At 43.9% G+C, this 26991-nt stretch overlaps 2 protein-coding genes across 2 annotated transcripts; both read left to right on the forward strand.

The window, feature by feature from the left end:
* The first annotated feature begins 3565 nt into the window (after nt 1–3565).
* LOC140544066 (inactive all-trans-retinol 13,14-reductase-like) lies at nt 3566–9827 on the forward strand. Its single transcript, XM_072667429.1, has 11 exons — nt 3566–3722; nt 4466–4648; nt 5802–6043; nt 6701–6896; nt 7051–7248; nt 7381–7500; nt 7582–7720; nt 7988–8097; nt 8706–8872; nt 8961–9120; nt 9658–9827. Exons 1-11 carry the CDS (start codon nt 3566–3568, stop codon nt 9825–9827), a joined length of 1842 nt encoding a protein of 613 aa, XP_072523530.1.
* Nucleotides 9828–13854: 4027 nt separating this feature from the next.
* On the forward strand, nt 13855–22774 carry LOC140544000 (inactive all-trans-retinol 13,14-reductase-like). The gene is made up of 12 exons (XM_072667347.1): nt 13855–13969; nt 14704–14718; nt 15393–15575; nt 16086–16327; nt 16646–16841; nt 16965–17162; nt 17299–17418; nt 19193–19331; nt 19868–19977; nt 21336–21502; nt 21596–21755; nt 22605–22774. Exons 1-12 carry the CDS (start codon nt 13855–13857, stop codon nt 22772–22774), a joined length of 1815 nt encoding a protein of 604 aa, XP_072523448.1.
* The last annotated feature ends 4217 nt before the right edge of the window (nt 22775–26991 follow it).

Consider the following 26991-nt stretch of genomic DNA (forward strand, 5'->3'; position numbering starts at 1 on the left):
CTTACCTGAAGCAGCTTTCTTAGCTCAGACTCTAATTCTTATAGAACATCCACCACTTCCCTGGTTTGAGTGCCTGGTTTGTTTAGCGTGAACACCGTTAACGACTTGATGAGTTTCTAAAGTTTCCTTAGTGCTGCTATTCTGTCTGCTAGCACGAGTTCTACGGATGCTACCAGCTAGCCTGAGCTGAAAATACAACCTTACAAAACTGCAATAGAAATTATGACTGATCTGCTTGTGCTCCTGCCAGAATTATGCCTGACGCAATATTACGACATGTGAAAACCCAACTACACACTGTAGGGACCCCTGGAGGCTTAGGGCCGGGACGTGAGCAGCTGTTTGTCCCACTTCTTGTGAGAAACAGTGCTAAGAACGAGTGTAAGTCACAGGCGCTAAAATACGGCCTAGATTCCACGCCAGCCAGTTGTTCCATTTCCCGGGACAGTAATGAGGTTTTCATGCTAAGGTTCACTCATTTCTTGTGAGTCAACTGCTTAACCTCATTCTACAAACTTTATTAAGGATTAGGGTCTGAGCTTTTCATCCTGTTAGATAATTTCCACTCTCACACTCGTTTCACTGTGATTAGGCCATGGCTCTGGCTGTGCTGTAACTTCATATAACCATAGGTAATCTGCTTTACTGCGCCTCGCAAAAGTACCCCCCCCCCCAAAAAAAAGCCAGCAGATTCATCTGCATTTAATTTAATTTAATTAAATATTTTAAAACGTTATCCGACATTATCCAAAATTCAAAATGTCGCCCAGTCATGCAGATGTTTTTTTTTCAGTGGGGACTGGGCATCTGGTTTAATTTCAAGGACAGATGGATGGACAGTGCAAAGTTCAGGGCACCGTAATGTTTTGGACATTTGGCCTCACTGATGTGGGTATGAGATACCCAGGCTTGCTTCTAAGCTTTTAAACATCTCTGCAGTCTGTAGTTGCCATTGTTCAACATGAGGACTAGAGATGCACCAATGAACGTCAGAGAAGCTGTTACCTTGGGATTACCAAAATCTACACTGTGGAACATGATTAAGAATGCTCATGGTCGGCCGAGGAAGACCTGCACTACTCATGGCTCCTCGCTAATCTCCATACAGGAGGCAGGTGTGCATTCGTCAGGCAGAATTCTGGAGAAAATTGGTTCTGGTGGACAGATGAGACCAGGATGAACCTTGGTATCAGAGTGTAAAACATGGTGGTGGTGGGGGGGGGGGTGGTCATAGGTTGAGCACATATGGCTGCCATAGGTTCTGGCATTCTTATCTTCACTGACAATAAATTCTGAGGTGCAGAGGAACTTCTTATCTACTCCAGTAAAGATCCAGTAAATGCCTTCAAAACTTGTGGGAAGTTGGGTGGACTGGTTCATCCAGTCACCTGGTTTCAATCCAACTGAGCATGAAACGAGCAAGACTACCTAAACATGACCGTGTTAACGTAGCTATCACTGCCATGTCCCAAGCATTATGGTGTCCTACAGTGAGGGAATCTCATCTGGGAAAGAAAGATCCCAGAGAACATGTGGGGCCTGTATGGGTCAGCCAACTGGGCACCAGAGGGTTTTGTCCATGGGTTTCATAATGGCTCCACATCTGGATCATATGTCGTCCACCAGGGTCAGTGATGGTACCAGGAGATGTTAATCATGGTACACTGGTACATGAGGCCTAGAGATGGGACCCAAGTGGGATTAGGGTGAGCCGTAATGATGGTTGGGGCCCAACAACACATGTATAAACCCACTCAGAGCCCATGCTTACCTGGAACCCACCCACATGAGCCCCACCTAAGCATGTCATCATTAATATTCTACTATACCGATCTGATAAGTCCTATCAGTTCAGGTTGATCTGTATTTTGGATCTGGTATTAGGCTCTGAAAGTAGGCCAGCATCTTGTGAGTGGAATGACCGTGACGGGGTGGTTGTAGGATTTGACGAGCTCGCCAAAATACTGCGGGGTCAAGAAACTTCTGTGTCAGTAGGAGACTTTCATAACAGGTGTGGAATTTAACAGGTTACCAGGCCGTGGGACAGCATGTTTAAATTGCGTAAGATCAGAGCGTTCATTGTGTGAATAAACAACACGGCCGGTTAGGTAGGATCTAACCCAAAAGCGAGCAAATCCTTTAATTCTTACGACACTGTCAAACAATAACACATGACCAGTGACGGTATCAAAGGCTGTACCAAGATCCTGGAGCACAAAAGTAGGGACCCAGCCCCTGTTGAGGTACAAACGGTAGACGGTTGGTGCTAAGGCAGCTAAGGCAGTTGCAGCGCTGTGACTGAGTCAATCTCCGGACTGAAAAACTTGGTGAACGCTACTGCTGCTGCTACTTTGGAGGTAGGTGCACAGCTGCTGTGAGACTCATTTTTCTAAGATTTTTCAATGTTTTAGCACTTAGCGCTTATAGGAAATGCAAACATGCTAACTGTTGTTGTTGACAGTATATGTAATATTACTGAGCAATACACTGATCAGTTACATTTTCATTTTAAATACATTTGGGTTTTGTATTTGGAATTAGGCACTGAAAGTAGACGTGACAGGGTTGTAGGATTCAATGAGCTCGCCAAACTATGTATATAGCTATATTCAAATAAGCTATAAAGTGTTATTATGTCTAATTTTAATAACATTATAATGCGGCCAGTTTATTGTTATCAGGTTCTGAGCTGTCCAGTGACATGAAGAACTGTTTTAGCAATAGAGTGTTCAAGGGTGATTAACCCTGAGGGTCTTTAGAGGAGGCCCAACCAATCCCTGCCACCAGAAAATACATTATAAAAAACATGTCATTCTTGCTCATTTCTATCGTGATTGGATTTTAACTCTGTGGGTTGTTTTCCCAGGTAGAGATTTAGACTAATCCTGAACTGCACATTCGTCAAGGAGATTCTCCATTGAAAATATAGTCCAGGATTAGTCTTAATCCATGTCTGGGAAACTGACCAGTACGTATTGTTTTGCTCGGACGTATCCAGTTTTGCTTGGAAACAAAAGGGTTAAAATTCCAATCAGAGATTCGCAGTTCGTTCGGTGGTATCTGGGTAGATACAACCAAGGGAGCTCTTGTATTGGTCAGTTCTTTAGGAGCTGGACTGAAGGTCTTGAGGAATCTACCAGTCACGTTCTGATTTCCAGTGGGCGGGATTGTCTGAGGTTCTAGATATATCTATGGGTAAACATCACTGGCTGGGAATGTGGGGGGTGGCGTTTGGGTTGGTGAGGTTGTGAAGCGTTGGCTAGAACGCCAGAACGTTTTCTCACCCTGGTGTGTTATCGCTATGGCGTAAAAGTCAGGCCGAGACCTTTGGCACTCGCTATCAATGAAAGGCAGCTCTGAACCTGCCCACATTCAGAGCAGACTACCTTGATCTGTGGAGAGGCCTCATGATCTTCTTGCTTTTCTTAAGACGCTGCACCTGAACTGAAGTGCAAATCTTCAGGAAACAGCTAGCAAACAACCAGGAAAGAATCATCAGCTACGCCGCTGCTTTAGGAAGCCTGATCTTTTAAGCTGCTGCGGAAACCGACTCGTCCCCTTCAGGATGTGGCTGCTGGCATTTCTGGTGTGGTTCCTGAGCTGGGCAGGCGGACTGTACTGGTACTTAATTGGCAGGCCGAGCCCTTTCTCTGAGGAATCTGTAAGACCTCCAGGACCCATGGAGCTTAACCAGAAGAAGAGAGACAAGGTTCTGAAGCAAGGTGAGTGGATGAGGAGGGAGATCGTGCAGGTAACAGATTTCTGGAGTGGTCTTTCAGATGATATAGGATACAAGGTCCATGGAAATTACTACTACTAAGACTGTTGAGCCTTTGTAAAATGGACTGTAAACAGTTCATTATCCAGTGTTTTGTCTTAAATTGGATTGGGAGACTGGCCAGAAAGCCTCTTAACTTTAACTTGTGCATTAGGTTCTCATATTATTGCATAAGATTATAGAAGCCTGTATATTGCGTAAAGTTGTAGAACCACACCAAAGTAGGTTATGTAAACATGGATAAGTTAGAAGGGGGTATTACCTAAGAGTCTGGCCCACTTTTCCACTGGAACTGCCTCTGCTCCTCTAGGAAGAGTTTACACTGGATGTTGAACCATTCCTGCAATGGAGGTTTGATTGCATTCAGCCCCGACATTGAGATGGATGAGTTAAACTATGAGCTCTGCCACTCCGACGCATCCCAAAAGTATTGAATGGAGCTCCAGCATCACTCCAGAGAACTCAGCTCCACTGCACCACAGCTCAATGCTGCTAGGAGGCTGTATAGCCCACTAGCCCACACCTGGCATTAGGCATGGTGATCTTAGGCTCTTGAGCTCATGGCTGCTCCAGTGTCCAGAGTCCTGTTCTAGTGGATGCACCTTAAAGCAGCATTTGGATGTGGTGGATATGGAATTCATTCCTGTCAAGTCAAGACAATTGAGTGTCCATGTTTTGTGTATGCAGGCTTCAACAAGCAGAAGGTTCCCAAGGATTTGGACGCAATCGTGATTGGCAGTGGTATCGGTGGGATGACGGCAGCAGCTACTATAGCCAAAATGGGCAAGAAAGTCCTTGTGCTGGAGCAACACGACCAGGCTGGAGGCTGCTGCCACACCTTCATCGATAAAGGGTTCGAGTTTGATGTTGGTAAGAACTGCTTAATCTTGCACAAAATTCCAGCCTTCATGGCGGAAACCACCTTGGCCAGTCATGCTCTTGCTGCACTGGGGATGGTTCAACCTTCTTTAGCACCCTTAAGGTTCCCAAGGGGATATTTCTAAAAGGCATGTAGAACCGTGACAACATATGGTGGACTAGGTGGGTTCCAGGTGGGCATGGGCTCTGAGTGGATTTGTACATGTGCTGTTACTGGGACCCAGTTGGGTTTCCCAAATGGGCCCCATTGTTCCAGCCCACTTTAATCTTACATGGGTCCCATCTAGGCTGTAGTGCACAATCCAGAGGGAGCACATGTGTAACCCCTCCTGGTCTCATCACTGACACTGGTGGGCATCCATATGAAAGGCCACATGGAACCCAAGGACAAAACTTTCCCCTACCTGAGGAACGCCAAGGGAAACCATGCCTGAAAAAGCTATGAAAATGGGAGAATGCACACCAGAGAACGCAAGAAAGAGACCCAAGAGTAAACTCTAAAAAAAAAAAAAAAGCCGCTACTAAAATTACCAGCCAGACTGCTGCCAAAACTCCTGAACTGGGCACGAGTCTGTGGGTGAGATCGGCTTAGGAAGGGAAAACTTAGGTGTGACTGATCGCCCTTAATTAACAAGGCCTCTTTCTGGTGGCTGGCTGTGGTATCAGAGATGGCCTAGCTCCAGGCCATATTGCACTCTGATAGGAGTGATTACTGTTAGATAAATAATAATGGTATTCCTCTGAATGTTTGGTATCTCTGTACATAATTTAGACATATGTATTTGGACAGTTTTTCCTGCCTTTATTGGAGTGACTGTCTCTACTATCCAGGGAAGAAGACTTTGTACTAGACTAGAACTCCCCAACGTATCCCCCAGAAAACTGGATGGAGCTCCACCATCATTCCAGAGAACACAGTAGTTCCCCTGCTCCACAGCTCAATGCTGGGGGGCTTTATACCCCTCTAGCCTACGCCTGCCATAAGGCAGCATGGCGCCAATCGATTTATGTTTATCTGCAATATTTAAGTTATATATAGTAAGTTATACATACAGGAGAAACTGATCCAACCCACTATATGCTATTTTGCAGTACCTTTGACTGAGAGTTGACTAAATTGTCTGATTTACTTTTGTCTCCGCAGGGCTTCATTACGTCGGTCAGCTGCACGAGAACAGCCTGTTCAAGATCATCATGGACCAGATCACTGAAGGCCAGCTTCAGTTCGCGGAGCTCGACAAGCATTTCGACTCAGTCCTGATTGGCACTGGAGAGGAAAGCAGGGAATACACCATCTGCTCTGGGAAAACAGAGATGGAGGAACACCTTAAGAAGCAGTTTCCTGACGACATCAAAGCCATAGAGGAGTTCTTCAAGATCATGAAGGTAGAGCATGGTCCTTAATGTTAACTCTGCTCTTCATAGAACAGAACTTTCAGAGACTTTCAGAGCTCAACTCTCTTAAAAATAAGGCTTCAAAAAGAGTTCTTGTTCTGAGCAATTCCATAGAACAACGTCTTTTGGTTGCCTAAAGAATCCCCAGATAACATGACCAGATGGGGCCTGTATGGGTAGCCCAACTGGGAACTAGAAAGTCTCGTCCTCAAGGTTCCACATTGGCCCCACATATTGATGCCCACCAGGGTCAATAGTGGGACCAGGATGGGTTAAACCTGGGCCCCATCTGGGTAGTACACTGCAAATGGGGCCTAGATGGCACCCATGTGAGATCCCCCTCAGACCCATGCCCACCTTGAACCCACCTAGGTCCACCAATGTGAGCCCAACATGAGCATGTTGGCTGGGTCAGTCCTCCCTCAGGAAGCCCTAAATGTGGACCATCTGGAGGGTTCTTAGACCACTGCTTGGTCAAGGGCAAGCAAAGGTGGTTCTTCTAGATATTCTATGGCATCATTCCTTTCAAAGAACCCTGTGTGACACCTTTCCCTAAATATTAAAGAGCAGCACTTGCATCCTCAGGCTAATGGAAGACCCTTAAAGTTTTCTAAAAATGACTGACTGTCTTAAATTGTCTCTCAAAAGTTCTCAGCCAGGAAGACCCCCTACTTGGCTGCGCTGAAGCTAATCCCAGAGTGGCTGGCAATGTTCCTGCTGAAGAGTGGCCTTGCAGACCTCTACTCCTCTGTCTTCCGTCTGACAGGAACAAGTGCCGCAGAAGTGGTTGAAAGTCTGACCTCCAACAAGGACCTCCAAGTTATCTTCGCGTACTACTTCTACGGTGAGGGGCTTCATGCAGACTTTATCCAGCTCCAGGAGCGGATAAAGGATATTGGTGTATCGCGACTTATATCCAGGATACCCAGAAGACTCTAAACTTGTCCATATAGTTCCTCCAGGTTCTTTAACCCTGTTCTTCTTGTTTGAATGACCAGGTTCCCCCCCCAGAGATTCCAGCAGCCTGATCAATGCTCTGATGCTACACCACTTCAAGCGTGGCGCGTACTACCCAAAAGGGGGCGCTAGTGAGATCCCATACCACATCACTAAGGTCATCCAGAAGTATGGCGGGAACGTTCTGGTCCGTGCTCCTGTCAGTCGCATCCTGGTGGACAGCCAAGGAGCTGCATACGGTGAGTGGCAGAAAGCAGTGACAGATCCTCTCCCAATCCATGCAGTTGTTCTAGAAGATCTAGAAGTTCCAACCATACCCATATCATTGCCCACCGCTACACATAGCATCTAACAGTGTTGCTGCTTGCCAGGCGTTGCCGTCAGAAAAGGGCAAAGAGAAGTGGAGGTACGAGCTCCTGTTGTCATCTCCAACTGCGGCATCTTCAACACCTTCAAGAGACTCCTGCCACCAGAGATACAAGCCAAACCAGGTCAGCCTTTCATCCCATCACCACTTCTTCAGCTGTGTGCATTTCCTCCAGATTTGCTCTAAACGTCCGCTACCTTTGCAGAGATCCAGAGGCGTCTGGACATGGTAAAGCCTGGACAAGGATCCCTTTTGGTCTTCTCTGGATTTGACGCCACAGAAGAAGAGCTGGGCATTGATGCTGTCAGCCGCTGGATCTTCAAGAATAACAACATGGATGCCATGTCAGTACATACACAGAGTCCCTTAATAACACTCTGGTCAAGTGTTACTTGTTGTTGCATAAAGCCCACACAGGGGAGCGCTGTTGCCTAAACCCTGAGACTTCAGCCACAGTGCAGAAACAGTTCTATGAAGAGCCTTCAGAAGGACTACATGCACAGATATTAGACCCAAGTAGAGTCAGGCATGTTGTGCTGGTGCTGTAATTAGGTTTTTCTTCTCAAAAGATATAAATATATATATATGTGTGTGTGTATGTTTATGTAAAGGATGGACGATTTCTTCAGCTTGGGAAAGGACGAGGCCCCAGAAAACATCCCCATGATGTTCCTGACTTTCCCTTCCCCCAAAGACCCCACATCGCAGATCCGTCACCCAGGTACAACCCCTGAAGCAAAGGCTTGTGCTTTGAACTGACTAGAATTTTCCCTTATTTGTGACTTGAACCTTCCTATAACGAACTCATAATGCACTTGCGACTCCACTCAGACACTACCTTAACAAACTTGCGACTCACAACTGGACTTTTAACTGATTCACAAACTGACTCAGACTCATTAACTCATTTGCAATTTCGACTCGGACTCAAGCTTGAAGACGTGAAATTTCCTTAATGGACTTGTGACTCCAATGAGACTTGCCCTTAACAGACTCAGGACTTGTGAACTGACTCAAACTATTCAACTTATTGCCGACTTGAACCTTCCCTTAATGGACTCAAACCTTGACTTGCTCGTAACAGATTTGCGACTCAACTCGGACCTGCCTTTACCTGACCCACAAATGGACTCGCTCTTGACCAACTGACATCTATCATGACTCAGACTTTCCAAACTGACTCAGACTCCTCCTTAGCTGACTTGGAACTTGACTCTGACTCCAGACTGAAAACTTGCGATATTTCAGAAGCAGGTATTTCATTTTTTGTAAGCGAGAGTCTTTGGGACCACCTGTTCCCACTAACGGCCGGTAATTTTAATATTACAGGTAAATCCTGCCTGACTATTCTGACTATGGTGAATTACGAGTGGTTTGAGGAGTGGAAGGACACTCCTGTGAAAAGACGAGGTGCTGACTACATGGAGTACAAGAACAGATTTGCCAAACATCTCTTTGACTGGGCCTGTGTCTACTTCCCTAAACTCAGAGACAAGGTAGGGCTTTTAGTGGCACTTCAGGCCTCTTCATGGCTCAGGCATACAGGAAGAGTAGTTGTTACTTACATTTCTCTGTTCTTCTCAGCTGGTCTTTCAGGACGTTGCCACTCCGCTGACTAACAATTACTACCTCGGGTCGTACCGTGGAGCCATTTACTCGACTGATCACAACTTGGAGCGCTTCCATGTAGATGTCATGGCCAAGAACCGCTGCGAAACACCTGTCAAAAACCTCTACATTTCAGGTATGGCGAGTCTTTTGTGCTTTGCAGGGCTTTTATTGAGCCTTATTGATAGCTATGAAGCCTACCTGATCAAAGTTCCTCAATTGGTTCTTGGTTTACCTTTCACTCAAGATATTATCTTAGGGAACCAAAAAGTGGGTATCTGTCCTTCATGTCCAAGTAGAACATAAACCTGACACTCCTACAGTCCAGGATTACCATTGTAGGGGGACAAAGGTTCAACTCCAAAGTGTCCCATGATAAAACACTGGGATACTCATACTGACTAGCAGGATCACCAGACCTCAATCCCAGTTCCCAGTCTGGAGAAGCAAGAAATGCGGAAATGTGCATCCAGCTGGTGGAGGAGTCGACTAACCTGGGTGGAAGCTCTCTCAGAGACTTGAATCTTCCTTACCTGACAGGAGTGACAAAGTGGCTCCCAAGACTATTAAGACAAAGGGGGCTCCCAACTAAGTATTAGAGAAGAAAACGATGCCTGCTTGCTGCCGAGAATTTCACTGGTGATTTACCTGTGATTTCTTTTCCATACCTCAGGTCAGGACATGTTCAGCTGTGGTCTCATTGGGGCGCTACACGGCGGGCTCCTCTGTGCCTCAAGGGTGCTCGGACGCATCGTTTACATCGACCTCTTGCTGCTCAAGAAGAAGTTGAAGAGGAAGAAGGCCATGGAACTGGTTGCGCTGGCTAAGAAGAAGCTGCAGTGAGCCTACGGCACAGTGAGCCAGCAGAAGAATTACATTCCAGAGCTACATTTTGTCCAGTTTGTCCAGTGTTAATGTTAACAGTTGTCTGTATACAGCAAAATGTCACACTGGGGTGTTCTCTACTAGCCTAACTTCAGTAAAAGCCAGCTAAGATGTCAATATGTCTTGCTATGTAAATAGCCATGTAGCCTAAGGCAGCTTAAAGCTTAAACTACTAAACCTGTCTCAATGGAGCCAAAAAGAACTGGTACCATAAACAGGCCTTAGAACAAAGCTTAATATCTAGCTCAGTCAATGGCACCAGCATGGCCAATCAGGGTGCAGAGTGCACTGTGGATGTTCGGCAATGAAAAGTCGATGAAAGGTTAAGCAGCAGGTGAACAGTCAGGTCTTAAAGGTGATGGAGGTGTTGAAGCAGGAAAATGGACGAGAGTAAGAATCGAGAACCAAACCGTGATGTTCTAGACGGCCGGATCAGAACATCTCCAAAACAATCAGGCAGGTCCTGTGGGGTGTTCCCGGTATGCAGTGGTATGCAGTGGTCAGTACCTACCAAAAAGTGCTCCAAGGAAGTAATAGCAATAGTTGACACCACAAAACACTTTCAGAGGTCTTGTGGAGTCCATGCCTCGATGGGACAGAGGTGCTACGGTAGCACGAGAGGAACCTACACAAAATTAAGCTGGTGGTTTTAATGTTATGGCTGATTATTGTATATTTTTTCTCTGGAATCTTTGTAAAAAAATAAATGCATAAATTTATCAGTAAAAAGTGTTGCCTCTTTTTTTGGAGGATGGTGGTGTTTGTGTTTCTGAAGCTGAAAGATGAAAGACCACACCCACAGCTCAATGTTAAAACTGGAGAAAAACGAAAGAGCCGTGGCTCTGCCCCCCTTCTATAGAAATGAAGCCAGAGCTGTCCGCCATGTTGTCAAACCTGCACCCAGAGTCTGTGCAGTAGAGACCAGAGGTGGAGCCAGACTTGCCTACTCATTTGGTAACCCTGTCCCTCTTCTCCCAGACTGAGCCGCAGCGTCTCAGACCGCCTTCACTGAGCTTCCAGTGCAGAAGCAGAGCGACCTGTCAATCACTTCATTCTTAGGGGAGCCCCGCCTTCTGATTTCTGAAGACAATTAAAAATGGGCCGATATCACCACAGGGAGACTAACTGCTGGGATCTGGAGACACTGGAGCTGGAAAGATAGTTTAGAGGAGGAAAATGTTTTCTTATAAAAACATATGGGGATGGGCGGAGCTACATATCATACTGCAACCACCTGCTTTACTTCTGGGAAATGTTGCGCTGTCCATGTTTTCTACAGTAACTGGTCAAAACTTTTAAAGGCTAGATTGATGCTGCTCTTAAGACGCTGTATGACGCTGGAATTTGTGGTAAAGACAAAGCCAAATAAAAGACTTTTGAGTAATTAGTTGCAGTGTTAGCTTTAGCAACTTTCTTAGATCAAGCCTCTCGTATTATACAAGAAAACCTACCACTTTCTATGGTTTGATGCCCTGGTTTGTTTAATGTAAATATGGTTTCCCTTTTCATTTTAAATGGCCTACACTCATATTTCGTTGGCTCAGGGTTCAGCTAACATTCCCACATACCCGAAAAAAAACAACTCAACCTTACGTTAAAAAGGCCAGTATAACTGGACTATTGAAAATGTTATATTTATTCAAGTTTTATATTTAAAGCCATTCAATCCCACCAGTCAGATTCAGAATACCAATACAACTGACTTATTTTATTTTACATATTTTATAATATTCAATTTATATAAACATTAAATGGTCTATAATTGATATTCTAATAAGACTGTCTACATTTATGTCATATTTAGATGCAGACAACTGTGACTGTTATGGTCAATGTGTAAAAAACAGTCATTTATCATTTATGTTTTCATGTTTCATTTAATTTAATTGTATTTAATATTTTTTTATTTGTAATTTAATTTAATTCCATTCAATTTACTTTAATTTAATTTAATTTGTAATTGATTTGATTAATGTTAGTATTTTGTTATAATTACTATTAGTATTGTTATTATTCTTACGTATAACTATAGTTTAATGTCAGTTTATTGTTATCAAACAAAACAAAGGTCTGTGATATAATGCATTTTGTTTGTATGAACCTTCAGTCCAGTCCTCACTGAGATTCTCTGCTCTGGCGTACTTCAACAACTTCAGCTCTTGTATAATACTCCTGCACACAATGGTGCTGCATAAAGTCTAGCAGGTTCTGCACCGACCAGCTTTATCTTAATTGCATTACCTGATAACAGTGACACGAAGATCAAATGTCAGTTCACTGTGTTGTTTAAAGGAGATAATGTTAAACCAGCTGGGCAATTTTTCAACTTTTAAGGCACAATAAAGAGGACGATCAGCGTTTTGGACGTCCAGCTCGGGAGATTACTTAATTGGAGAGAGAGATAAACTATATCGATTCTATCTGCTGCATCTGCAGGCGTCGTTTCCAGTCCTGCTTGTGATGTCAGTGACGTTAGCTAGCTTAATAAAACGATCTTAGCTATAAAGTCCGGCATGGGGTCATCAAAATTAGGGAACCCTCAGGGCCTTGAAGTTAAATTCTCTGGGTTGGTTTCCCAGACTAAGATTAAGCCTAATCCTGGATTACACTGCATTCTGAATACAGATTCTACAGGAATATACAGTCCAGGACTAGTTTTAAATTCGCTAACTAACAGTCTGCCCAGATAACATGCCCATTTGGGGCCTGTATGTGTAGTCTAACTGAGAATCAGATGGTTTTGTCCTCGGATTACATGTTGGCCCTGCATATGCATGCCCACCAGTGTCAGTGATGGGACTAGGAGGGATTAAACATGGGCTCCACCTGGGTTGTACACTACACATGGGGCCTGGATGGTAGGCTATAACCCACCTAGCGAGGGCCACTTGGCCATGCTGGCTGGGTGCAAAGTATTTTAGTAATACTGTAATGGAACTGTAGAGACTTAATTGGAAACAAAAGGCCAAATTGTCCAATCAGAGGTGTCCACTTCTTGGTATCTTGCTATTTACAGTCAAATGAGCTCACCCATTGGTAAGTCCTTCAGGAGCTGGACTGAAGGTCTTGTAAATAGCTTCTAATGAGGGCAGTGGTGGCTCAGCGGTTAGAGCGCCGGGATATCGATAACAGGGTTGTGGGTTCGATTCCCGGGCTCGGCAAGCTGCCACTGTTGGGCCCTTGAGCAAGGCCCTTTACCCTGGAGTTGGCTGCCCACCGCTCTGGGTGTGTGTGTGTACTCACTGCCCCTAACACGTGTGTGTGAGTGTGTGTTCACCACCAGATGGGTTAAATGCGGAGAACACAGCTTTGGTGAGAGGCTCCTTTATCCTTGGAGAGTGCACCTTTATCTTTATCACCTTTAATGGTATACGATATAGCTGGTACCAAGGCCCCAGGCAGGTCTGAGGAACGTTTATCCCAAAGCTTATAGTGTATCATAGTGCATTATACTGTCTTATGCATTATGTCCAATCTTGATTGCAGTGATGTCATTCTGTGGATTATTTTGGCAGGTTTAAGGGGCTGGATGTGGTGGTGTTGTGTTTAGGCTGTAGATCCAAAGCTCTGAATATAATCCGGGCTTTTCTGTAGAACTTTGTTTCATATGATTCTGACTGCTTTTACACATTATGATGTGAGACAGAAATTAGCCAGGTAGCGTATTTAAACAAGCAACTCTACTGATGACCCTGCATTCAGATTTACATTAATTAGAACCTGCATTTTATTTAATTCAATTTCTGAAGGGAACAGAATTTTCTGTTATCTTTACTGCTGGTTCTATATTACACTAAAACACTGCATAAAAGTCAGACAGAGACCTTTAGCACCTGCTATCAATAAAAGGCAGCCGTGATCCTACACAAGTTCAGAGCAGACTACCTTTATCTGTGGAGGAGCCTCTCACGATCTTCTCCTCTTCATTAAGACGCTGCATCTGGACCGAAGCGTACAGCATCATCAGCAACCCTACTGCTTTAGGATGTGGCTGTTGGTCCTTCTGGTGTGGTTCCTGGGCCTGGCAGGTGGAGCGTACTGGTACTTCTTCGTCAGGCCGAGCCCTTTCTCTGAGGAATCCGTGAGACCCCCACGGAACAGTTATTATGAATTATTTACCCTTTACTGCAGGGTTATTAGCAAAATGTTCAATCGTTCAGCTGTTTGCAATCAACCAATCAAACAAGAGCAATTTAAATATCTCAACACAGCCAATAGAACTTTCTCAGCTGGAAGCAGAGCTCACAAGTTCAGAGTTAGAGGAACACTGGCTGCACTACCAGGACCTGGCAGAGAGTGGAACCTGTCACCAGCTGCCACCAGATTGGTGGCAGCTGGCACTGAGGTTTCAGTTTGCACAGTGAGGAGCATACCAAAGCTGATGGTCTGCATGCCGGTAGACCTCTACTGACCCAAAAGTACAAGTACAGTCAACTCCAGTCTGCTCAGAACCAGATAAATAAGCCACAGGCCTTCTGTGGTTCTGTCATCATCACTGGACCTTGCAACAGGACAATGATCCCAAGCAAACTTGAAAGTCCACCAAGGCTTGCTTTTTTCAGAAGTTCTGGTAGGTTCTGGAGTGGTCATCACAGTCATCTGATTTGATTTGGTGGGGTTTAAAGAAGGCTTACAGGCAGGTTACAGCAGCAAACCCAATAATTTTAGTAAACTGGAGGCCACTGGCCATTAAGGGACGGGCTGAGATTCCTCAGGAACGCTGCTGCCCGAGTCTGGCTGTGCATCACATTTGCAGTGGGTCAGAACTGCAGAAGGGTTTTACTAAGTCCTGAAGGCCCTTGTAATGAAGGGGTTGAATAACTGCAGGCTGCAGTCGTCATTAAAAGTGGTGGAGAAAACACTTGTTCTATTGGTTGTGTTGAATGGTTGATTGCAAGCAGTTGGGGTTTGTATATTTTGCCAATAAACCTGATTTGCAGTGACCTATTATTTATTTATCAATGATCTGTTGTGTGTAAGTACTCAGATTTGTATAACACACCAGCCCACACATTTGTTCCTAATACCTGTGTATGTTAAATACCATAAGGTACATATACTGTAAGGTGGGGTAAGGTGCGCAAATGGCTAAACGCATGCTTTCCCATTAATGATGTTAGAGGAAGGCCATGCCATTAGTTGATATTCTGCAAGTGAGAACTAAATTTGAACAGTTTCTGAAACAAATCCAGAGTGCATAGGACTTCGAGATTAAATGGTCCCACAAAATAATTTACACATCATAAAACCATATTATGACTATTATGTACTAAACTATTATGTATAAATATCAGTGTAGCACCTTTGGTAAACATTCCGTTATCTAGAGTTGGCCTTATCGTAATTGGATTAAGAGATTAGATAGTTGTCCAGAGTCCAGAAAGCCTCTTATCAAATTGCTGTCATGACCACAGAGATAGCGTAGTCATGACAGCATATAGTGCATATAGTATATAGTGGCAGAAGTTGCACACTAAGCAAACATCATACAGTGACCACTATGCCAATGTGTTGTGTGTGCAGGCTTCACCAGGGAAAAGGTGCCCCAGAACCTGGATGCCATCGTGATCGGCAGTGGGATCGGTGGGATGACGGCAGCGGCTACAATAGCAAAAAAGGGCAAGAAGGTTCTCGTGCTGGAGCAACACGACCAGGCTGGAGGCTGCTGCCACACCTTCATCGAGAAAGGTTTCGAGTTTGATGCCGGTAAGAGGTCGCCTCTCAAAGCAGAACGGTTGCTATGCAGCTATGGTGTTCCAGGTTGTAGCCATGCTGTAGTTAAGAGGTTGCTATGGTGTTGCTAGGAGGTCGCATTAGGATCCCAGGTGGTTGCTTTGCTGTTGCAAAGGGTTAAGTGCTACGATGTTGCTAGGTGGTTGCTATAGGATCCCAGGTGGTCGCTATGGTGTTGCTAATTGATGGTCTTATTTTTACCACAAACATGGTGGAGTTTAGTTGTTGCTAGGGTGATACTATGGTATCCCAGATGGCTGCTATGGTGCCTCAAGTGATGGTCAAGTGGTTGATGTGGTACCCTATGTAGTTGGTTGGGTGTTCCTAGTGTGTTTGAACCACTGTGATATAAGAAGGGTGCCAAATCTTTTGCACCACATTCATTCCTATGCTATGGAAAGCTGTGCATCCAATCAAAAAAGCAGTATACAAACCTCCACCATTAGACAATTGGACCAACTTTTACATTTACCGTCTCCGCAGGGCTTCATTACATTGGTCAGCTGCACGAGAACAGTCTGTTCAGGGTAATTTTGGACCAGATCACTGAAGGCCAGCTGCAGTTCGTGGAACTCAACAAGCATTTTGACACGATCGTGATTGGCACTGGAGAGGAAAGCAGGAAATACACCATCTACACGGGCAAAACCGAGATGGAGGAACACCTTAAGAAGCAGTTTCCTGACGACGTCAAAGCCGTGGAGGAGTTCTTCAAGATCATGAAGGTAGAGCATGGGCTTGATCACGAAATCTGGTCTGAACAACAGTAACTTCAACACGCTGCTCAAAAATAAAGAATGTGCCAGTTTTTTGCACAATGTCACAGAAAGACCTATTCTTGTTGTCTGAAGACCCTAAGCAAAAAATGGGAGCTGCCTAGGCAGGTCACTAGAACTGCTGCGCTATAGAACCTCCACATAATGTCAGGGACCCATGGTTGCTCCAAAGGACCAAAAGTTCATTCTTCTATGGCATTGTTCAAAGAACCCACCATAGCAGGACCTAAACTTCATTCACTGATTCATTGTCTTCTATCTCTACAGATCTCAGCCAGGGACACCCAATACTTGGCTGCCCTGAAGATGATCCCTGAGTGGTTCGCAGTGTTCCTGCTGAGGAGTGGCATCGCCAGCCTCTGGTCCTCCACCTTCCGCCTGATAGGCTCCAGTGCCACGGCAGTGGCTGACACCCTGACCTCCAACAAGGACCTCCAAATTATCTTTGCATACTTCTTCTACGGTAAGGCCCTTTGAATCCCTCTGTCTACAGAAAACAGGGTTCTTCAAGGGTTCTTTACTAAAGGCAGTGGTTCTACATAGAGCATCCATCTGTTAAAGGGCCTTTTTTGTGTGCTGTGAACAGGTGTTCCCCCCAGAGATTCCAGCACCCTGATCAATGCTCTGCTGTTGCATCACTACAAGCGTGGAGCGTACTACCCAAAAGGGGGTGCCAGTGAAATCCCATTTCACATCACTAAGGTCATCCAGAAGTACGGCGGGAACGTTCTGGTCCGTGCTCCTGTCAGTCGCATCCTGGTGGACAGCCAAGGAGCTGCATACGGTGAGTGGCAGAAAGCAATGATAGAAGTAAGGCAGCGAGTAAACCATCAGTTCCTGTAGGTGATGAAGCAGGAAAAATGGGCAAACGTAAGAAGACGTCTTCAGAAACATCACGCATCACTGTTTCTCTCTGGCAGGTGTTGCCATCAGAAAAGGGCAAGGAGAAGTGGAGGTGCGAGCTCCTGTTGTCATCTCCAACTGCGGCATCTTCAACACCTTCAAGAGACTCCTGCCACCAGAGATACAAGCCAAACCAGGTCAGCCTTTTATCTCAGACTCAAACTCACCCTTTACAAACTCTCAATTTGACTTAGAATCATCCTGACCTGACATACACTCACCTTTAACTGACTCACAAATCAATTTAGACTCACCATTAACTGACTTATGACTTACACACATGGACAAAATTGTTGGTACCCCTCGGTTGATGAAAGAAAACCCCACAATGGTCACAGAAATAACTTAAATCAAACAAAAGTAATAATAAATAAAAATGCTATTAAAGTTAACTAATGAACATCATACATTGCTTTTCAACCATGCTTCAACAGAATTATTTTTTTAAATAATCTTATGTAACAGGCCTGGACAGAAATATTGGTTCCCTTAACTTAATATTTTGTTGCACAACCACAAAAAATTCCTGTAACTGTCCATGAGACTTCTGCACCTCTCAGCAGGTATTTTGGCCCACTCCTCATGAGCAAACTGCTCCAGTTGTCTCAGGTTTGAAGGGTGCCTTTTCCAGACGGCATGTTTCAGCTCCTTCCAAAGATGCTCAATAGGATTTAGGTCAGGGCTCATAGAAGGCCACTTCAGAATAGTCCAATGTTTTCCTCTTAGCCATTCTTGGGTTTTTTTTATCCTGTTGCAAGACCCATGACCTGTGACTGAGACCAAGCTTTCTGACACTGGGCAACACATTTCCCTCTAGAATCCCTTGATAGTCCTGAGATTTCATTATACCCTGCACAGATTCAAGACACCCTGTTCCAGATGCAGCAAAGAAGTCCCAGAACATAACAGAGCCTCATCCATATTTCACAGTAGGGACAGTGTTTTTTTCCTGATATGCTTCATTTTTCCATCTGTGAACATAAAGCTGATGTGCCTTGGCAAAAAGTTCTATTTTTGTCTCATCTGTCCATAGGACATTCTCCCAGAAGCTTTGGGGCTTGTCAACATGTAGTTTCCCCCCATCCAGGGAGGTTGGCTACAGTCCCATGGATCTTACATTTCTGAATAATATGTGCAACTGTAGTCACAGCAACATCAAGCTGCTTGGAGATGATCTTATAACCTTTACCTTTAACATGCTTGTCTATAATTTTCTTTTTAATCTCCTAAGACAACTCTTTCCTTTGCTTCCTCTGGTCCATGTTGATTGTGGTACACACCATGTCACCAAACAGCACAGTGACAACCTGTAGCCCTATATATAGGCCCACTGACTGATTACAAGATTGTAGACACCTGTGATGCTAATTAGTGGACACATCTTGATTTAACATGTCCCTTTAGGTCACATTATTTTCAGGGGTACCATAATTTCTGTCCAGGTCTGTTTAATGAGTTTACTTTTAAAAATAATTCTGTTGTGTCAGATTTTCATTTGTTCATTTGTTCAGATTTTCATTTTTTCAATTGTCATAATAATTATTATTACTTTTGTCAGATTCAAGTTATTTCTGTGATCATTGTGTGTTTTTCTTTCATTAACCGAAGGGTACCAACAATTCTGTCCATGTGTGTAAATCAGCTTCAGCTTTAACAGACTCACAACTTGACTCAGACTTGCTCCTAAGTGTCTCAAAACTGGACTCACAAATTTTAACTTGACCCAAACTCACCTTTTACAAACTCTCAATTTCACCTAGAATCAGCTTCAACAGACTCACAAACCGCCTCGGACTCGGACCATTAACTGACTTACGACTTGACTCAGACTGACTTAATTTGGAGTTGCTTTCACCACTTCAGTGCCTTTGCTGTGTGACTTTTCTAACCACCTCTGTTCTCGACTCTCAGAAATCCAGAAGCGCCTGGAGATGATGAAACCTGGACGAGGATCCCTCTTGGTCTTCTCTGGATTTGACGCCACACAGGAAGAGCTGGGCATCAGTTCCACCAACCTCTGGCTCTTCAAGACTAACGACATGGACGCCATGTCAGTACTCACACAGAGCTTCTCTAAGAGTGTGTAGATCTGAGCGTTTCACACCAAACCCCTCAGATTGTCCCCTTAAAGCTCTCAAAGGTAGAAGGTCCAGATCTCCAGCATTTTGGAGTGCTGGTGGTACAGTAGTGTCCTGTGAATCAGTATTTCCACATCTGTTAACAATATTGTAGCAAAGTCCCTAAATAACATTCTGGTCTAGTGTCACTTGTTGTTGTTGCATAAAGCCCACACAAGGGAGCGCTGTTGCTTAAACCTCGAGACTTCAGCCTCGGTGCCGGGCACCTTGCCATTCTTCCATTTGGACATGGTTTTGTTCTCCACCGTGTCCAAGCAGAAACAAGAATATGAAGGGCTGTGGGAAGAACATGGCCAATCCCAGCAAAGTGAGACACCCACAGCCTTCAGAAGGACTACATGCACAGATATTAGATCCAAGTAGAGTCATGCATGTTGTGCTGGTGCTGTAATGGGGTCTCCTTCTCATATATACATATATATTTGTGTGTGTGTGTGTTTACGTAAAGGATGGACGATTTCTTCAGCTTGGAAAAGGATGAGGCCCCGGATAACATCCCCATGATGATGATCACTTTCCCCTCCGCCAAAGACCCCACGTCAAAGATTCGCCACCCAGGTACAACCCCTGGAGCAGCTGTGCCTCCACCTACACTGGAGTGCCTCCAAAGAGTTTGTGGAGCAACTCTTCCAACTCTACAGTTTAAAATCGTAGACCTTCAATTAGATCCTCGCAGTTCAGTGATGTGGCAGACAGAGATGAACGTTAGGAGCGGGTTTAGAACAGGGCCGTAACAGAGGTCAAATAAGTTCACAGATGTGAGATACGCTTCCAGACGAAACTCCAGACACATCTGATTGCACATTTTTCAACCATTCTTCTGAAGACACTTTGATCTGAAGGGTTTGTTTAAAGAACAATGGTAAATGGTAAATATTTAAATTGACATCTTTCAGAGTTCGGGACCTGAGTTGTGGCGACTGGACTTGGACTTAAACCTTAACTTACTCATGGACTGGACTCAGACTCACCCTTATCCTTACCTGACTCATGACTCGAATCAGATCAGCCTCAACAGACTCAGGGCTTGACTCAGACTGGCTATTAAGCATCTCGTGATTGGACTCAGACTCACCCTTATCCTAACCTGACTCATGACTCGAATCAGATCAGCCTCAATGGACTCGCGATTTGACATCAGACTAACAACATGACTTAGACTTGCCCTTTATTGTCTCATGACTGGACTCAGACTCAAAACTTGACTCAGACTCACTTTTACCTGACTCACGACTTGACTCAAACTCACCCTTTACAAACCCTCAATTTGACTTGAATAATCCTTAACTGACTCACAACTCATTTTAGACTCACCAGAAACAAACTCACCTTCAACTGACTTATGACTCGAATCAGCTTCAGCCTAAACAGACTCACGACTCGACTCACACTTGCTCCTAAGTGTCTCATAACTGGACCCACAAACTTTAACTTCACTCAAACTCATCCTTTACAAACTTTCAATTTTGCTTACAATCAGCTTTAACTGACTCACAAACCGACTCGGACTCACCATTAACTGACTCACGACTTGACTCAGACTCACCCATAAGTGACTTATGACTCAAATCAGCTTCAGCTTAAGCAGACTCACGACTTGACTCACACTTGCTTCTAAGTGTGTCATGACTGAACCCACAAACTTTAATCTGACTCAGACTCACCCTTAACTGACTTCCTGACTCGACTTGGTTTTGTCTCATAACTCAGCTGGGACTCGCCCTTAACGTCCTTGTAACTTAACTGACTTACACTCAGCTTCAAGTGACTTGCAGCTCGGCTCGGACGTGCCCTTAAAGAACTTGAGGCAGCAGTGAGTCAGGTGTGTCGTACCTACTCAGTGTCGCTCCTCTCTGAGAGGTGATTTGTGGTGGTTCTTCATGCAAGAGCTGTCTAAGAGTATTTTAATATCCCAGGTAAATCTAGCATGATCATTCTGACGATGGTGAATTACGAGTGGTTTGAGGAGTGGAAGGACACTACTGTGAAAAAGCGAGGTGACGACTACACAGACTACAAGATGAGATTCGCCAACAATGTCTTTGACTGGGCCTGCATCCACTACCCCAGACTCAGAGATAAGGTAGGGTAAAGAGCAGCACCTCAGGCATACCTTGCCTTGAAGGGTGTAGTTCTTTGAAATGCTCTGTTACCTATGTTTCTCTGGTCTTCTCAGCTGGTGTATCAGGAGGTAGCTACCCCGGTGACTAACAGTCACTACCTTGGGGCGTACCGTGGAGCCATGTACTCAGCTGAGCACAACTTGCAGCGCTTTCATGTCGACGTCATGGCCAAGAACCGCTGTGATACTCCTGTCAGGAACCTCTACATTTCAGGTAGGACAAGACTTTGGTGGTAGCTAAGCTTCTGATCACAGGCATTTGAGGTGACTGCAGTTATTAAAGCTAACCACAATCATTTTCCGCAGAGGGTTAGCTTTCACAAAACGATACACTAAATAGACAAAAGTATTGGGACACCAACTCGTTCATTGTTTCTTCTGAAATTAAGGGGATTCTGATTTTGTTGGAGTAACTGTCTCTACTGTCCAGGAAAGAAGGCTTTCTACTAGATTTTAGAGGAGCCAGGTTGGATGATGATCACCACCCCACCTCATCATCCCCAACTCATCCCACAAGTGTTGGATAAACCACCATACATCATTCCAGAGAACACAGTTCCACTGCTCACAGTTCCACAGATGAAGCTATTGGCACCATGCTGCTTAATGCCAGGCGTGGGCTAAAGGGGAATAAAGCCCCCCAGCATTGAGGTGGTGATCAACATCCAACATCCTGACCTCACTAATGCTCTTTTAACTGAATGCAATCAAATCCTGACAGCAATGCTCCTCCAAAATCTAATTGAAAGCCTTCTTTCCTTGACAGTAGAGACAGTTATTCCAACAAAAGCAGGATAATACCATTGATTTCAGAAGAAACAGTGAATGAGCAGGTGTCCCAATACTTTTGTCCATTTAGTGTATGAGTAAGAAGAACCCTAAAGATAAAGGTTTTACTGTCTTTGGAACTCCTAAGTAGCTATAGTCTGCTATAGCATCTTTATTTGGTCAATGTGGTCAGTGTGGTCAGTGGGGGGATGTTACAGGGCAGGGGTGGCAATAGCTAATCTGTGGAGCAGGAATGGAAAAAAATAGTTACCTTCATGTGTTTGACGTTTTTTAGGTCAGGACGTGTTCAGCTGCGGTATCGCAGGAGCGCTACACGGCGGGCTCCTCTGTGCCTCCACGGCACTCGGACAGATCGTGCATGTCGACCTCTTGCTGCTGAAGAAGAAGCTAAAGAGGAGGAAGGCCAGGGAAATGGCAGCACTGGCCCAGAAGAAGCAGCAGTGAGATGAAACCAAATAAAACGCAGCAGATTAGCAGCTGTCCAGTTTTCCCAGAGCCAGGATGTAATGAATTGCTGAACAGTCATAAACACATCCCTTACAAAACATACTTAATCCGTCTAGCACTCCACCTTCTTCTAGCGGGGAAGATCTACACGACTTCAGAGTCATTATTGAAATAGAATGAATTAATACATTAGTCGCTATCTAATGTCGATATCAAATCTATGTAAATAGCCTCTGTATGTGCAACAGCCTACAGTACAATGAATCTTCATTATTAACTGAGGGTATGACCACTAAACCTGTGCCCTACAGCCCGAACTGGTTGACAAGAGAAAAAAACACTAATAGAAGAAAAAAAACACTAATAATTCACTGTATATTTGTGTAAAACAACTCACTGACTTCCTCTTTATTTGGATTTATTCTGTTTTATAGAGTTAATTAAAGGTAGACACATCTTATTAACCACTGACTTTATGTTTATTTGGGTTAATTCAAATGTTATATAGAGTTTTACAGGTAGACACACTCACTGGCCGCTGACTTTATGTTTATTTGGGTTAATTCTAATGTTGTATAGAGTTAATTACAGGTAGACACACTCATTGACCACTGACTTTATGTTTATTTGGGTTTATTCTAATGTTATATAGAGTTAATTACAGGTAGACACTCTTATTAACCACTGACTTTATGTTTATTTGGGTTAATTCTAATGTCATATAGAGTTTATTACAGGTAGACACTCTTACTGACCACTGACTTTATGTTTATTTGGGTTTATTCTAATGTTATATAGAGTTAATTACAAGTATACACTCTTACTGACAACTGACTTTATGTTTATTTGGGTTTATTCTAATGGTATATAGAGTTAATTACAGGTAGACACTCTCACTGACCACTGACTTTATGTTTATTTGGGTTAATTCTAATGTTATATAGAGTTAATTACAGGTAGACACACTCACTGACCACTGACTTTATGTTTATTTGGGTTTATTCTAATGTTATATAGAGTTAATTACAGGTAGACACTCTTATTAACCACTGACTTTATGTTTATTTGGGTTAATTCTAATGTTATATAGAGTTATTTACAGGTAGACACTCTCACTGACCACTGACTATGTTTATTTGGGTTTATTCTAATGTTATATAGAGTTATTTACAGGTAGACACTCTCACTGACCACTGACTTTATGGATTTGGGTTTATTCTAATGTTATATAGAGTTAATTACAGGTAGACACTCTCACTGACCACTGACTTTATGTTTATTTGGGTTTATTCTAATGTTATATAGAGTTAATTACAGGTAGACACTCTCACTGACCACTGACTTTATGTTTATTTGGGTTTATTCTAATGTTATATAGAGTTAATTACAGGTAGACACACTCACGCACGACTGACTTTATGCTTATTTGGGTTTATTCTAATGTTATATAGAGTTATTTACAGGTAGACACTCTCACTGACCACTGACTTTGTGTTTATTTGGGTTTATTCTAATGTTATCTCTTTAGCTGATGACTGAACATCTCATGCACCCTGCCCTGAACTGGTGACCCTACATGTTTCCCTCTCTAAATCTCCATGGCAACATTTAACATATGTATCTAAATCGCCTCATTACATAACACCTGTTCTCCAAAAACCTTAGACAGAGTTTAAACAGACCCCCAGCGCTTACCTGTGTTGCTCTGACCCGTGTTTGAGCCCCTGGATGTTTCCTCCAGCATCAGGAATCAAAGGAACCTGAGGGAAACCTCAGACTTCCTGAACTAAGTGGACATTTCCTCTGGGAGAAGCTCACAGATTGGTTGGCATAACATAGCCCCTGTCGGATGAATGGTGTGGACGGGAGCGCGAGCAGGGGATGAATGCCCCCACTGTGTGAGGCTGCAGTGGGGTGCCAGTTCCAATCCAGCTCCCTGCTCCTCTCCGCTAGCTGTGAGCATCAGCCGGCGCGTGGGGCAGCTCTGCAGATCAAGAAGCAGAAGTGGTCAGGAATCGAATTCACAGGGAATCTAGTTTCCCAGGGAACCTCAGGGGTGATTCCAGGACAGATTCGTTTTTTTCCCACGATCTGCAAGTGATCTGAATGAGGCCACTGTGACTACGCCATCTAAAATTGCAGTTTCATTAGCCGTCCACTGGTAGCGCTGTTGGACACACAAACACACATGAAGAAGAATTGATAAAACAGTGCTGGAGAAAATCAGACAGTATGGATTCATCATTTCAGTGTGATTACAATTAGGTTCAGAATAAGGGTTTAGACTCGGTTTAGAATAAGGCAGATTAAGGTCTAGGTTTAGACTGGGTTTAGGTGTAGATTAAGGTGTAGATTTATACTGGGTTTAGGTGTAGATTAAGGTCTAGTTTTAGTTTGGGTTTAGGTGTAGATTAAGGTGTAGATTTATACTGGGTTTAGGTGTAGATTAAGGTCTAAATTTAGATTGGGTTTAGGTGTAGATTAAGATGTAGGTCAAGGTGGGCTTGGATTAGGTTGAGGTGTAGATTATGGTGTAGATCAAGGTTAGGTTAAGATTAGGTTTAGGTGTAGATGAAGGTGTAGATTAAAGTTTAGATTAGGTGTGGATTAAGGTGTAGGTTAAGGTTTAGATTAGGTTTAGGTGTAGATGAAGGTGTAGTATAAGGTTAGGATTAGGTCTAGGTGTGGATTAAGGTGTAGGTTAAGGTTTAGATTAGGTTTAGGTGTAGATTAATGTGTTTAGGTTAAGTTTTAGATTAGGTTTAGATGTAGATTAAACTGTAGGTTAAGGTTTAGATTAGGTTTAGGTGTAGATTAAGATGTAGATTAAGGTTAAGATTGGGTTTAGGTGTAGATTAAGGTGTAATTTAAGGTTTAGATTAGATTTAGGTGTAGATTAAGATGTAGGTTATGGTTTAGATTAGGTTTGGGTGTAGATGAAGGTGTAGGTTAAGGTTTAGGTGTAGATTAAGGCATAGGTTAAGGTTTAGGTGTAGATTAATGTGTAGGTTAAGTTTTAGATTAGGTTTAGATGTAGATTAAGGTTTAGATTAGGTTTAGGTGTAGATTAAACTGTAGGTTAAGGTTTAGGTTAGGTTTAGGTGTAGATTAAGGTGTAGGTAAAGGGTTAGATTAGGTTTAGGTGTAGATTAAGGTGTAGGTAAAGGTTTAGATTAGGTTTAGGTGTAGATTAAGGTGTAGGTTAAGGTTTAGATTAGGTTTAGGTGCTGCGCAGACACTGAGCCTGTCTTTTACGTCCAGCTTATCCAGGTCATCTGTGGAAGGGCTACATAAGGAAACTGTAAATTACTGCCCTGCTGTCACAGACTCCACCTGCGAGAGAGTGGAGCACAGCTGTCCGTGTAAAAGTGCGCTCTTACAAATGGAGATAAAGCTTAAAGAGGTTTCCACCATCGGGACTGGAGGTGATGAGGTTTGTCTACCGCCATTAAAGAATTTATTTACTATATTTATATATATACATACACATACACTATATGTCCAGAGGTTTGTGGACACCCCATCTTATGCTACTTTAAGCTGCACCCACTGCTGACACAGATCTGCACACACACAGCTTGTCTAGTACCTGTAGAGAAGTACTGCCAATAGAATAGGACTCCCTGAAGCAGATCAACATGAACCTATGGGCACCATGCTGCCTAATGCCAGACGTGGGCTAGAGGGGTATAAAGCCCCCCAGCACTGAGCTGTGGAGCAGTGAAAGAACTTTTCTGGAGTGATGGTGGTGGTGCTCCAATACTTTTGAATGGGATGAGTTGGGGAGTTTGGGATGAGGTGGGATTATGATTTTCCAAAGCTTTTGTCGCTGCTCCAAAATCTAGTAGAAAGCCTTCTTCTCTGGACAGTAGAGACAGTTACTCTGACAAAAGCAGGAGAAATTCTTTTTAATACATGGTGTCCCAATACTTTTGTCCATTCAATGTATGTATATAGAGGTTTTGGTGTCGCCTGGCCTCCTCAGAACCTCCGAGATGTTCCCCACTGTCGTCTGAGGTGAGGCATCAAAGCCCAGGCCACGGCTAGAGCCTCAAACGAAGGAAGGCTAATAGCAGAGCGTGCAATCAGCCCGGTTTTTATATGGCCTGCTGAGCTTTATATAGAGGCAGAGGCTTCCTCTAATTCTTACTCTCAATGTCAGGAGCATGACTCAGACCCATCTCAGAAACCCTGCAGATGTGGAAACGTGGCAA

This window comes from Salminus brasiliensis, chromosome 22 (assembly GCF_030463535.1).
Source record: "Salminus brasiliensis chromosome 22, fSalBra1.hap2, whole genome shotgun sequence".
In the NCBI taxonomy this organism is placed as follows: Eukaryota; Metazoa; Chordata; class Actinopteri; order Characiformes; family Bryconidae; genus Salminus; species Salminus brasiliensis.